Source organism: Photinus pyralis, unplaced genomic scaffold (assembly GCF_008802855.1).
Source record: "Photinus pyralis isolate 1611_PpyrPB1 unplaced genomic scaffold, Ppyr1.3 Ppyr1.4_LG10, whole genome shotgun sequence".
In the NCBI taxonomy this organism is placed as follows: Eukaryota; Metazoa; Arthropoda; class Insecta; order Coleoptera; family Lampyridae; genus Photinus; species Photinus pyralis.
In genome coordinates, this window is record NW_022170250.1 from 14,116,128 (window position 1) to 14,130,370 (window position 14,243).

Here is a 14,243-nt window from a genome sequence, read left to right on the forward strand (position 1 = left end):
TGGAATCATGTTCAGAAACCCCATTCTGCTCGGAACTGTAGCGCGCGCTCATTTATGCTCATAGCCGCCGGCTCAAATTTGCTTTTAGTGGACGAGGTTACATGAAAATCGAGATGAAAATACAATGCTTAGGATTTGCGCCTCGTGTTGCATAAGCTCGTAGCAGCTTGTTTTTGTTTCTAGTGGACGACCAGCATAAATCATGTTTGTATTTTGCATTCGAACATTTCTGTATTTGATCGTGGCCGGTAAATAGTTACTATTTGATTGATTTTATTCTACAATACATACAGTGCATTGAAAGCAAAGTATGAGCCCTAAAGCTAATAAGGGATCACTTGATTGGCGAGAATAAGAGCATGTTATATTATTGAAATTATATACAGAAATTCAATTCAACTTATTACACATTTAATGAATTAACAGCGTTCGTATAATGAAACCTATTTCATGAATCATGATTATTCCAATTCAAAGGTGTAATGTTTTTCACCCGGTTTTGGATATTGTTTCTCTGCAAGAGAGTGGAAAAATTTAACGTTTTCAAGACAACAATAAATTGTAAATAATCCCAACATCACTCCAACTGTTTGCAACACTTGAAGACGTATAGGTACACGAAGCCGTGCACTTATATCGTAGCGGTGCTCGGCATACATCTCTTCTTCTGCATGAATCTAAAATGAACAAATAAGGTAGCATAATTGCTAACAAGCTACGTTACCAATTCACCAAAGTTTCGTTTGGTTTCTGGGTGATCCCAAGGATAAAACGGATCTCGTGCATCCCCAGATACAATAGGTAGATTTGGATAATCGCCGCAACCAGATCCATCATCTTCATAAGGTTTATACTGCGATGGCATTACTTGGTATTTCTCAATCGCTGCCAAACGCTCCTCTTGTGTCTTCGGAAAAGGAGCGGGTGCATAGTCTTTATTCCAATCTTAACAAATAATATAGGTAATGCCAGTTATATAATATAACCTTAATTAAGATTAACTTACGATTTCTCACTGAAACATATATCATTGAATTATTTCTAGTACACAAATTAAATACATTTCTCATTAAAGCCATATCGACTTTGAGAAAATTCTAAATTTTTGAAACGAGTAAAGCCAAAAGAAGATTATTATTTGACAATAAATATTCGATTCGATAAAATGTCCATGTACAAGTACACTTGATTTATTTGATCTACAAAATGGCAAACGATCTACTCTGCGTACGGTGCCGCGTTTTATTCACGCACTGAATTGTATACCGGATGGTGCACGGTAAGTAGGAACATAGGGATTTAACATGGGAAATTAGTTTTATGCAATATCCTGCCCTCCTGTACATTTTACAGAAAAAAACTGTAAAGTTGTTCAGAATTAAAAGGTGCATACAAAACTGTTTTTACACGTTTTATTAAGCTTTTGGTATACTCGCAAATTTAGAAATAAATTTCAACATTTGTTATTCAGCCCGTTTGTAATGATCACTTATTTAGTCAAATTTTTAGTCTTTTTTTACTTCAATAAAGATAATGCTATCCTAAAAATGTCATAAATGATGAAACTGTATGTAACATTCCATAATATTGTCAATTTTTTAGTACCAGTAAACATTTTGTACATAACCTTTAGTTATATAAAATCTGGAGACTAAATATTTATTTGTAAACTAAGGTCTCTATCTACTGTCAACGTATTATAGTGAGCTTTAAAAATGAATATAAATTTAATTTTAATTTTACAAATTCCCTATCTGTCAAAAGTTACTAAAAAATTGAGGGAAAAATAGGACAGGTTCTAAACATTACAAAAATAGGGCAACTTTCAGTTCATAAAATAACTACCAAAAAATTGATCAAAGTTGATGTATGAAATGTTCAATTTTTTGTTCCTAAAAAAATTATTTAAAAATTGACTAGTGATCGTTACAAACGGGCTTTAGTAGCAATAGCCATGACTTTTGTTGTTTTATGAATTGCGGGGAAATATCACACTCCATATTTCTTTTTATTTGAGGGAAAACAAAGATTCCAGCTTTAATTTTCGCCCCTGAAAGCTTTCGATCAAATCGCTATAACTTTTGTAAAAGCAAATATTTTCGATGTCCAATCGCACTTTTTATTTATTTTTGCTTATTATAGTCAGAATATACCTATTATCTAAATCCCATGTGCAAAAAATATGTTTGTTGACCGTTGTTATAGCATAAAAAACGTTTATTCTCATACTTTTCTTTCCATTTAGTTGAGTTTCATCTCCTGAGGAGTCGTGAGGCCAACTGTACAGTTGTACGATTATTATTTCTATTTTTTTGATAATTAGGAAGAATTTCGCCCCATTTGCTTTTCGCCCCTGGCGATTGCCCATTTCGCCTTATGTATTCCGGCCCTGGTTACGCGTTACGCCAATGAACTGTAGACGGCCATGATTTGGGTGTAACAACAAACTAACTTGGGCTTCACTTTACGATCTGTAATTGTCACTCCCGACTCCTCGCTCTTTACTTCTCTAAGAATCGAACTACTTATGTGCCAACAAACAATGCCAGTAGTTCAAATATACATAACCTAGAAATAAGTGATTATAAATTTGATTATTTTATTGTACTTTTTTTATACCAATTGAATAATGATCCACAGTTTATTTATTATAAATGCATCAGGGTAAGGTAACACATACCATGTTAATAAAATTGATCGTATTTCTCTTTATACAGTGATGTATTTCTCGAAAAACATTGGCGTAGCGTAGTATCGCGATCTGTTTGCGATTATTACTTGGAAGCGCAGCGTGCTAATCCTAACGATGTTCCACCTGTTATTGCTACACCTCACCATTATTTATTATCTATTCAAAGGGGAGGAATTAGTTTGGTGGCTGTATGTATGCAAGAAGTACCACCCCTGTTTGTTATCGAATTTTTGCACAGAGTTGTAGATACTTTTCAGGTTTGTAGTATTTGCTCAGAGTAATGGGAATGTAATCATATTTAATCTGTTTTCTGGTGGAACTTCCCTATTACAATTTTATTTTGGATAGATGTTTATCTCAGTGTTTATGTAGATATGTGTAAATTTTTTACAGTTCATGGTAGGTTTGGACTAAGCAAATGTACACTGTAATACAGCAAATGTGTTCACATTAATTTCGGTTTCACATATCAGTCCGTATGATGTTTTTTACTCACCAATGATGGGAATGCGATTAGTCATTTTAAGTAAAACAGAATTACTTACATTTCCACTACTGTCTTGAGTGTAATTTTTAACTGCAATTAGCACATTTTTAGGATTACTTCTCGGATTGTACAGAAAGCATAATTAAAGAGAATTATGTGGTAGTTTATGAGGTAAGTGTACATCTAGAATGCCTTTTAATCATATTAGTTCAAGCCTATTTCAATGAGTTTCCCTTGAGGATAACTTACTTGCGGTCCTCTCTCTCGAAGCCATATATATTTTTTTTAGCTAACCCTTACCATTTTCTGGAGGTGCTGTCTTTCCAACCACTACATAAAAAGATAATTCGACTAATATACGTGAAAATGTACCGTACTTTTACCCACCAAGAACATACATTTCATAAATGTATTTCTTTTGTTGCTGTTTCTTACCTTTTCATCTTGCTTGTCATGGAGAGGTGAGGGGTTCTAGCCCTTATAAATCAAGACATGGGTCTGTACACAAAGTGTTAACTGTAATATACAATCATTCTTTTAAAGTAGTTAGAGCGCCTAGGTAAAAGTAACAGGAAGTTGGTGAAAATTTGGTCACTTATTCTCTGAGAGACGCACTTTCCAATGGTCAAAAGAAAAAAGTGTTCCTAATGTGCCGTTTCTGAGATATTTGACAATAAAAACAGGGTATTTTAACATGGGCTCTTATGGACAGACTCAGTTTTTCTGAGCTAGCGAAGGTTTTTGTATCAAGACTTAAATGAGATGGGTCTCATTAGAAGCGAAATTTTGTGACGAATCTAAATATGCACGGAAAAGTACATGTTCATGATGAAATGAGGAAGATATTTACCGCCGAAGCGGCGTCTGTTCTGACGCGGTGGCACGCTATGCAGCACGCGTTTCAATCTGATGACTTTTCCACTAGGTCTAGTATATAGCTGAGCTAGGACAATCTTTTCCTTCTTCTGCTGGGCACTTTTCTTCACAAAAGGCATGGTGTCTTTCAGAAAGAACACCAAAACCAGCGATATTTATCAAGGCCTGCACACGTCTTGTTGACACACTGATCGGATCGAGATCAAGATATCGGCTGGGGATCTCTGGCGCCAACATCGAAAAACCAAATCCACTACACCGATTTCACGTAAAACGCCAAATTATTTAGTTTCCCCGCTTTTACATACCTCTCGCATACGTTTTGATTAAAAAGAAATACATTCGTTTAGGATTTACCGCTTAACTGTGAATATTTAGTCGCGGTGTGTCGTCAACATTTAGTGTGCAAAGGTTTGAAACAGGGTCGAAAAGTAGGGAGACTAGTCAAGTTGACTACTGTATATACCTTTTTAAAAATCATGTAAGACGTTTGCATTGTGCTGAGGTACAAAATACCACTCGTACCGTATTTCTAATTATGTTTCCTTCATAACAACATTTTTTTGGGGACGGTTACCGTAAGTAATAGGTAGGCCGAGTACATCACTTGACTTCAGCCGAACGCGCTCTAACTACTTTAATAACAGTATGGATTAAATATATTAAAGTGCATTTTAATAGTTCGTCTGTCCGCGGGTTTGTTTATCAAACCACTTTTTACAGGGGAATTGGGGATTTATTCCAAATTGTTTCGATGTTGGGTGGCCACAGCGTCACAGTATTTGTTATCAACTTACGTGATTTGTTAAAGGAAATAAATGAAATTTAAAAATGTTTCAGAATACCTAATTGTTTCTGTTAAAAAGTGCTGTATTTCAGAAAAAATCTATAGTGCTGATTAAAATTCAGTGTGTCACAACTCACAGATTCATTAGAAGTGATGAACGCTTGAATTTCGCGCGTAAGGTTTTAGTATTTTTTGCATTGTTAGATTGACAGTTTGAATTTCGTTAGTAATTTTTTTCTGTCATGACTGTCATTAAAGAAACCAGTGTCGCCGTTAATTGTTGTGTGCCATTTGCGGTTTATTACTTTTTCCATTTTGAACAATTTTTAGAGTTGATGCACTAAAATATGTAAGAAACCTGACTGTCTAGTGTTAGTTTATAATTTGTGGTAAAACAGATTTACTGAATGCATGATGATACACTGCAATTAAATAAATGATCATCAGTTAGTACCAACTTCATAATTTTTTTGATTTGCGGAAAATTCAAATTGTCCTCACTTCTAATGAATCACCCGGTACGTAAAGAACGTATCAGTGTGTCACAGATATACGTTCTTTACGTATATCTGTGGTTATGTTTTGCTTCAACATAGTTGTCGTACTTACCGTTAAGTAAAACCTCAATATTTAAGAACTGGCGACATGGATTTTTGCAACACTTCTTTCCTGTACAATGGGTGTTTTTGTTAATTCGCCATTTTGCAGCGCCCTGTATATCGCCATCTTAAAGCGCCACCTAGCGACAAATAGTAACTCTTAAAAATTTTTGCAACAAAATTTCTTCAAGTACACTCTTGGAATGTTTCACTCAACTCTTCGATAATTCACGTAACAGAAACAGTTATTGCAAATGCGATAACTAAATTTAACCGAGCCTCACCATTTACAGCATTTTTTCCTTAATTTTTCCCTCGATTTTTATTTTTTTCAGTAATACCTTTATTAAGTAAATCGATACCATTTCAAATTTTGCTATTTTTCTCTTTTGGAAGCACTCCTAACACTGCTCATAATTTGTAACGTAAAATAGTGTCTGGCATTATCTCTCGCTTACATTTTTTTATAAGAAGAATACCCAGAAGCTGTATTTTTGTTACTTGAAATACTAATCCTCTCTTAGTACATAAAATGTCGGTTAGCTTTTAGATGAAATGCTAGATAACGGATTTCCTTTAGCCACTGAAAGCAACATATTAAAGGAACTGATTAAGCCTCCAAATATACTCAGGACTATTGCCAATACTGTTACTGGAAAATCAAAGTAAGGAGATTCACTTTTACATGTCAACCTATAGTCAACAATTGTTCATAGTGTTAGTGATTCATTACCAACCGGGCAGCTCTCTAATGTTCCGTGGCGTCGAACTGGCGTAAAATACACAAACAACGAGGCCTATTTTGATGTGGTAGAAGAAGTGGATGCCATAATTGATAAAGCCGGAGTAACAGTATTTGCAGAAATACAAGGATATGTATGAATTCATGTAGAGTGCATTCCAGATAAACCCTAAACAAGCTGGAGTGCGTCAATTGTGCATGTAATATAATCTATGTTATGTTTTAGATTGACTGTTGTATTAAACTGAGTGGAATGCCAGATTTAACTTTATCATTTGTTAATGCAAGGCTCTTTGATGATGTTAGCTTCCATCCCTGTGTTAGGTTCAAAAGATGGGAGGTAAGGTATATAGATTTTCTCAATGAACAGGTTCACTACATGTGATTAGGGCGAACGGGTTCTATCCTTTATTCCTCCAGACGGAAATTTTCGCTTAATGTCGTATCATATTGGTAGTCAAAGTGTTGTTGCAATTCCCATATACGTTAGACACAACTTGTCAATTAAAACTGGTGAACATGGTCGATTAGATTTAACTGTAGGTCCTAAGCAGACTTTGGGGAGATCTGTAGAAGGTAACTGAAAAAATTGAAACAACATTGCAATTTGTTTTTGTAGGCGTGAAGATTGAAGTTTTAATGCCAAAATGCATTTTAAATTGTTGTTTGACATCAAATCAAGGGAAATACAATTACGACCCCGTTTCTAAGATATTGCATTGGGAGATTGGAAAAATTGACGTGACCAAGCTGCCCAATATTCGTGGAACAGTTCAGATATTCACAAGTTTTACATTCAGATAAGTTAATGATATTTTTTTAGGTTTCTATTGCAACAGGCGCAAATACATCAGACATAAATCCATCAATAAATGTGCACTTTACAATTAATCAACTAGCTATAAGTGGATTAAAGGTGAACCGTTTAGATATGTATGGTGAAAAGTACAAACCGTTTAAGGGAGTGAAATATATCACTAAAGCGGGACGTTTTCAAATCAGAATGTAAAGTCTATACATCTGTTATCAATCATATTTACCCACCTATTCATTTATATGTAAGAAGGTTTATATACTTATGTTAATAATTTTTATTTACAATAAAATTCTATATACTTGTGAATAAACATAAGATCTGATTTCTTTTGTACTAAAGAATCACAGAATGGTACCAATACCTTATGCACGATATTTTACTACACCTTGCAACTGCACACATACCGTGTGTCCCAGGTAGAACGCACCATAGGGAAACCCCATTGTATTTTTTCGTGAAGGATCCACGAGGCTTTTGAAATGAATTTGAAGTTAGCTCCCAACGTACGTTATTGCGCTTGCCTGATGCTAGAAAGAGATTCATTCAAACTACGTAAAGGTAAAACATACTGAGAAGATTTTTAGTTTGATACCATTCATTATCATTGCAAGGTAAGGTACATGAAAAAGCGTCCTTTATTAAAATACGTTTATACTTATATTTATGATTATTATTATGTTCGAATTTCGACTGTTGACTTCCTTCGATTTTTGACTTCCGTCGATTTTGTCGAATTTCGCCTTTCGTCGACTATCGACGAACTTTCGACTGGTCGAATTTCGACTTTCATCGACTTTTGACTTTCGTCGAATTTCAGCTTTCGCCGACTTTTGTCGTATTTCGACTTTCTTCGATTTTCGACATTCGTCGACTTTCATCGACTTTTGACTTTCGTCAGTATCCGTCAACTTTCGACGACTCTCGTAAACTTTCGACTTTTGTCGATTTCCGACTTTCGACTTTCAACGACCTTTCGTAATTTCGACTTTCGACAACTCTCGTCGACTTTCGACTCAAATCGACTTTTGAGGTTCGTCTACTTTTGGCTTTCGTAGAATTTAGATTTTCGACTTCCGTCGAATCATCGACTTTTGACTTTCGTCGAATTTCGCCTTTCGTTAACTTTTGACGACCTTTCACTTTCGTGGAATTTTGACTCTCGTCGACTTTCAAATTTCGTCGACTTTTACCTTTCGACGAAATTTCGACTTTCGCCGAATTTCGACCTTCCTTGGATTTCGACTTCGTCGACTTTCAACTTTCGTCGATTTTAGAATTTCTTCGACTTTCGACCTGCGTCGATATTCCACTTTCGTCGACTTTGGACTTTATCGACCTTTCGACATTCGTCGACTTTTGACTTTCGTCTATTATCAACTTTTGTCGAATTTCGCCTTTCGTCCACTTTCGACTTTCGTCGTATTTCGGCGACTTTCGACTTTCATCGACTTTGACTTTCGTCGATTTTCAACGTTCGTCGAATTTCGCCTTTCGTCAATATCCGTCAACTTTCGACTATCGACGACTCGTAAACTTTCGACTTTTGTCGATTTTCGACTCGCCTTTCGTCGACTTTCAACGACCTTTCGTAATTTCGACTTTCGACGACTCTCGTCGACTTTCGACTTAAATCAACTTTTGAGGTTCGTCGAATTTCGATTTTCGACTTTCGTCAATTTTCGATTATCGGATTTCGTCGACTTTCGACGTTCATCAACTTTTGACTTTCGTCTATTATCAACTTTCGTCGAATTTCGCCTGTCGTCCACTTTCGATTTTCGTCGTATTTCGGCAACTTTCGACTTTCATCGACTTTGACTTTCGTCGATTTTCAACGTTCGTCGAATTTCGCCATTCGTCAATATCCGTCAACTTTCGACTATCGACGACTCTCGTAAACTTTCGACTTTTGTCGACTTTCGCCTTTCGTCGACTTTCATCGACCTTTCGACTTTCGTAATTTCGACGACTCTCGTCGACTTTCGACAAATCGACTTTTGAGGTTCGTCTACTTTTGTCTTTGTCGAATTTCGATTTTCGACTTTTGACTTTCGTCGAATTTCGCGTTTCGTTGACTTTTGACGACCTTTCACTTTCGTGGAATTTCGACTCTCGTCGACTTTCAACTTTCGTCGACTTTCACCTTTCGACGAACTTTCGACTTTCGCCGAATGTCGACCTTCCTTGGATTTCGACTTTCAACTTTCGTCGATTTTAGAATTTCTTCGACTTTCGACCTTCGTCGACTTTGGAATCGACTATTTTCGAGTTTCATCGAATATCGACTTTTGACTCGTCTACTGTCTACTTTCGATTTTCGTCGAATTTCGACTTTCATTGACTTTCGTCGACTTTCGCTTTTCGACTTTTGACATTCGTCGATTTTCAACTTTCATCGAATTTCGCCTTTCGTCGACTTTTGACGAACTTTCGACTTTCATCGACGTTTGACTCCTCGACTTTCAAGGTTCGTCGACTTTTGACTTTCGTCGATTTTCAAATATTTTGGGTACGTCTAGGTAGAGTCGAATTTTCCATAGGGTAGATTATGTGTGGTTACGTAGGGAGTGGGATTATGCGATGAGATGTGGGAATTCAATGATAACAAAGACACGTGTTGATAAAATAATACCATTGTATATTTATAGTAAATTTCTTGACAAGGAGCGTGCATAGAGGATGCCATTTCAATACGCAATGATGCTGTACCTGGGAAAATAATGGCTTGCTTGAATAGAATACTTGACCGCGCCACTATTTTTCCTATGTCATGACTTTATGAGCCATCTGAAGTGTGAAGGATGTAAATCAGACTTTTCAAGTTACCCCTCTTAGTTTAAAAACAGAGTATAAATCTGTGGTAACTGGTATCGTTGAATTTAATGCTGGTACGCTACTTTTGATACTCTCCTTACTTTGACGTAATATGTTTTGCCTACCTAACATTTCTTAATTAGACAACCTCTTAGATCTGTTATAATTCATATGAGTTCGATTTGCTCCAGTAGAGTAGTAAGCATGCATGAAGTTAAAGAGCAAAATGATGTAATGGTTCTAAAATCTGATCGTTGTTTACGTGGATGTAGGTAAATTTAAAATTTAGAAACAACGTGCAACGTCGTAGACTTCAAAAATGCAAGATCTCTCACGATTGCACAAGTAATTATTATGTTTATATTAACGTTAAATGGGTAATGTTTTTCAGTTTTGTGTGCTATTTAAAATTTCGTTAAAAAAATTTGAAAACCAGAATTTCCCAAAAATTATATATACCTATAATACTCCAAATGATTACAAAAGTCGCTTGTGTATTGACTTGAGATAAAAGCAATAACGGGCGATCGAAAATGAGTTGCTGTCGAGTCGCCTTTGGAAGTTCAAGTTAAATACGATTTCCTATGTAAACAAAAATTCCAAAGGTGACTCGACAGCAACTCATTTTTGATCGGATAGTAGGTACACGTGATTATTTACATCTGGAAATCGTCGAAAGCTCTGCAGTCGTTAGATTCCACACAGGTTAACATGTGTTCAAAAATAAGGTCATGTCAAATGGTACAAAGAACCACCCACTAAATTTATAGGACGTTCAAATTTAATCAATAAATACCTTTATAAATAAGAAAGTTTGCAATTCGGTTTACCTATAAATGGTCGAGATGCGAAGAGGGCACTGTGAATGGTGAATGCTGATCGATTAGGCTCAACTTTTGGAACTGCGTTTTATGTGGCTTAACTTTAAAGCTATGCGCATATTCAATTTCCAAAAATGCCTTCTTTATTTGTTGTCCTGCACTGCCAATTCACGAACTCCGATCTATAAATTTGATTCACCTGCAAAATTTCATCGAAATCGGTCCTGGTCCATTCGTTTACGAGATATCATGCTAACGGACGGGCAGACAGACGGACAGACACCGCAAAATTATAAACTCGCTAGGAGCTCGTTAATAAATGGTTCGAATCGAGGAATTGGTTTCAACTTCATGCCCTTTCCAAATTCCTGTAGTTAGGGAAGGTCTCTAGACGAGACCTATGCCTATCTACAAGTGTAGGTCACATCCTCAAATGTGAATTCGAAAACGATGAATATTTCTGTTTTAATTGGGTACGTTAATACATAAATGAAATATGAAGTGTTGTAGTTTCCCTCACATAGAAAAGCAGAAACACTCTCCAATGACGAAACATTGTTAGGTAGCGATTTAAATAATTAAAATCATGTGTTTTTTTAAATACTCGGCCCAATAATTTGATCAAAATAACCATTTCCTTCAACTTTTGAATCACTTTTACGATCTTGATTGTAATTAATCGGCTAATAAGGTAAGACTGATTAATTGATTTTATTAAACCATGTTACCGTCAATGATATATTTAAAAGTGTATTCAGTCCTTGTAGTAATTAATAATAATTAGCTGCAGCCGCATCGGTTGAATCTAATTATTTCTTTAAAAATAGAAGTACAGATTACCTACTTAAAACCCCCTATTATAAAATTTGCTCTCATCAGCAGCAGACTTGAGGTTACTCAGGTTGAAAATGAAAATGTATAGGTACCGGTTTTTAAGATATGACATTTTTTATTGTATTTCTTTTACGATTTCATTTATAACACCATTAAAAGATAGTGTTAATAACGTAAATTGTACTAAGCGTGAAGAAACTACACACCGCTTACAAAAATAGGGCCACGAACTCTGCTTTTAACATTTACTGCCCCGACAAAAAGATTTGGAAATAAATTTTAGTGACTTTTCGACTTGGAAATAATGGTCGAAGAAAGACTGCAATCGCAAGAGACATCAGAACTTACTTTTCTCGTCGTCTCTGGAAGTGAAGGGGACGGCAGAAGGAGTAACACGGTGAAAAAGGTAGGTGGGCACCGCCAGTTCTGTTAGAAACGTCTCGATTTTTTTTCTGCATTAACTATGCAACGATGCTTTTATTTCTCGTTTCTCCACTAAAATTTCTGCTTACCTGCAAGATGCCAAGCGATCATATTCATCGTCGAACTCGTCTTTACATTTGCAACAGGTACCTAGTTAGGGGTCAACGCTTTTGAAAATTCTAAAGATGCTGTCAAACATCTACCTGATCCTTGGCCCCCGTTTGACTACTGTAAAATGGTTAAATGTAAATGGACTGTAATCTTTTCTTGGTTATTAATAAAAATAATTCCATACAAATCACACCACATTAACGTCCACTAATTTATTAGTTATTCAGCTAAAAAGTTATTAATTAAGGTTCCTGTAATAATCCACCACAAATTATGACTTATTACCATGTGCTCTATTATTTCTTTTTAATAGTAGGTAGGTATAGCCAATTTATGGTATTGTTAGTGTTAGGTAACATCCGGAAGTTTACAAAATTACATATAGGTACATTCCTAAATGTCAATCTAGAAAATAATTGTCTCGGATCACTAGTGCACAATTACAATTGCAAATTGTCTACATTTCTAATTTCAGTCACATTTATTTAGTTCTTTTTCTATAATCAGAATATTATTAATGTTAACCCCACCAACCCTTCCCTCATTAGCCGTTACCAGCAAACCCTGAAAGAAACGTAAAGATATTTTGGTAAACTTCAACAGTCAACTCAACACCATGCCACTTAAACAGTAGGTATACAATATCTTCGTTACGGTCCTATAAGATTTGCATGAATGAATGAAAACTTTTTCCAGGCCGTCGCGGCCCTGAGCTTTTTATTTTGTTTCATATGTTCTTGTCCTTTGCTTTGCCCTTCCAAATGCTTTATCCTCTTTTATTACCGAATTTTCCAACTCATGTTGGAATGGAAGGCGCTATTATGGTCACTCCGTCCGTCCGCCCGAGGTTTTAACTACTTACTCTTCTTTTTGCATTCGGTAGCTAATAACTCTGCCACCTCGGCCAAGAAAAATCCTGACGATTAATGTGCGCATGCGCAAATATCAACTTCCTTATTTACAGAGATATTTTTTGGGATTTTCACCACATATGTTTCTAGTAAAATACAAGCATACCGCATATTGTAAAAATCGGACGTGCGCATGCGCAAACTGCGCAAGTTCAAATTTCTTATTTATGCAGATATTTCTTTGAAATTTTAACCACAGATGCTTTTAGTAAAGGCAGCCATATTGCCTATTACAAAAATCAGATATGCACATCGCTGGCCCATACTGCGCAACGTCAACTTTCTTATTTATATAAATATTTCTTCTACATTTTAACCACAGATGCTTCTAGTAAACACAAGCATATCGCATGCTGTAAAAATCAGACGTGCGCAATATCAATTTTCTTATTTATAGAGATATTTTTTGAAATTTTAACCACAGATTCTTATAGTAAAGGCAAACATGTGTGCATGCGCAGACCTTATTTATAAAAATATTTATGCCATAACTTATTTTCCTTTATAGTCCGTTATAAGAACTTTCGGGAAGTGCTGATCAATTCATGGAAAATGCGCTAAAGTTACTCGCTTTAAGGCGAAAACGTTTCTTCTAACACTACATTCTGATTCACTGTTCTACTGTCCGACATTTTCTGAAAGTGATAACTATTGTACTCTTCTCTTTTTTATAACCTCTAGGATATTATGTTCTTGATAGGTCTGGTATATTTCTGTGTGTGTTCTCCTTTTGTAATAGCCGTCTACTATCCTCCATCCATATATTCTTCGGAGGGTCTTCCGCTCCTACCTTACTATTTTCTGCTTTCTTCTTTGATATACCTTTAATATTATCTTAGTTACACGACAGCCTTAAACGGCGCTGTAAGGAAAAGAGCATCAAGTATCTTTTTGTGTATGATTATTTGAGCAATAAATTAGGGATGTTATTAAGTGCGACCTGAATATAAACGCAAGTGGAAACAAGAAGCGAAAGCCCTGAAGCGACTGTCCAGCAGAAACACAAAGTCATATCGTACCTACCCAACAAGCAAAGGACGAAAAACGCAACACTCGGATACTTCCGCCGTGGCACGGGTTAAAGAGTCTAAAGGTCTAAATCTTCACCCAAATCAGGCACTTCGAAACAAGCTGCGTCAACGGTTAAAATGGTCAGCTATCAGCTAAGTACCACCCAAAGTACCCGGAAATCAAGCTGACAAAAAAGCAAGGCAACCTAGTCACCGACTTCCTAATAGTTTAAAATCCTTTGCGGTTGAGGGAGAGGAGGCACCTCATTTCACCAGCCTTTATTACGAGGCAGGAAAGAATCTAGTTGGGTGAAAGGAC

General features: G+C 36.0%; 3 protein-coding genes across 3 annotated transcripts; 1 reads left to right on the forward strand and 2 right to left on the reverse strand.

The window, feature by feature from the left end:
• Positions 1 to 352: 352 nt before the first annotated feature.
• Positions 353 to 1,200, reverse strand: LOC116162423 (NADH dehydrogenase [ubiquinone] 1 beta subcomplex subunit 8, mitochondrial). Its single transcript, XM_031476038.1, has 3 exons — positions 1,007 to 1,200; positions 725 to 945; positions 353 to 677 (listed from the first exon to the last, which is right to left on the reverse strand). Exons 1-3 carry the CDS (start codon positions 1,077 to 1,079, stop codon positions 462 to 464), a joined length of 510 nt encoding a protein of 169 aa, XP_031331898.1. The 5' UTR covers positions 1,080 to 1,200; the 3' UTR covers positions 353 to 461.
• A 1,291-nt stretch (positions 1,201 to 2,491) lies between these two features.
• Positions 2,492 to 7,287, forward strand: LOC116161571 (AP-3 complex subunit mu-2). Its single transcript, XM_031474959.1, has 9 exons — positions 2,492 to 2,664; positions 2,718 to 2,949; positions 3,291 to 3,350; positions 5,985 to 6,106; positions 6,158 to 6,317; positions 6,410 to 6,523; positions 6,573 to 6,759; positions 6,803 to 6,954; positions 7,007 to 7,287. The coding sequence occupies exons 1-9, from the start codon at positions 2,630 to 2,632 to the stop codon at positions 7,190 to 7,192; spliced, it is 1,248 nt and encodes a 415-aa protein (XP_031330819.1). The 5' UTR covers positions 2,492 to 2,629; the 3' UTR covers positions 7,193 to 7,287.
• Positions 7,288 to 8,373: 1,086 nt separating this feature from the next.
• On the reverse strand, positions 8,374 to 9,275 carry LOC116162375 (micronuclear linker histone polyprotein-like). The gene is made up of 3 exons (XM_031475990.1): positions 9,128 to 9,275; positions 8,743 to 9,075; positions 8,374 to 8,618 (listed from the first exon to the last, which is right to left on the reverse strand). The coding sequence occupies exons 1-3, from the start codon at positions 9,273 to 9,275 to the stop codon at positions 8,374 to 8,376; spliced, it is 726 nt and encodes a 241-aa protein (XP_031331850.1).
• Between the last annotated feature and the right edge of the window lie 4,968 nt (positions 9,276 to 14,243).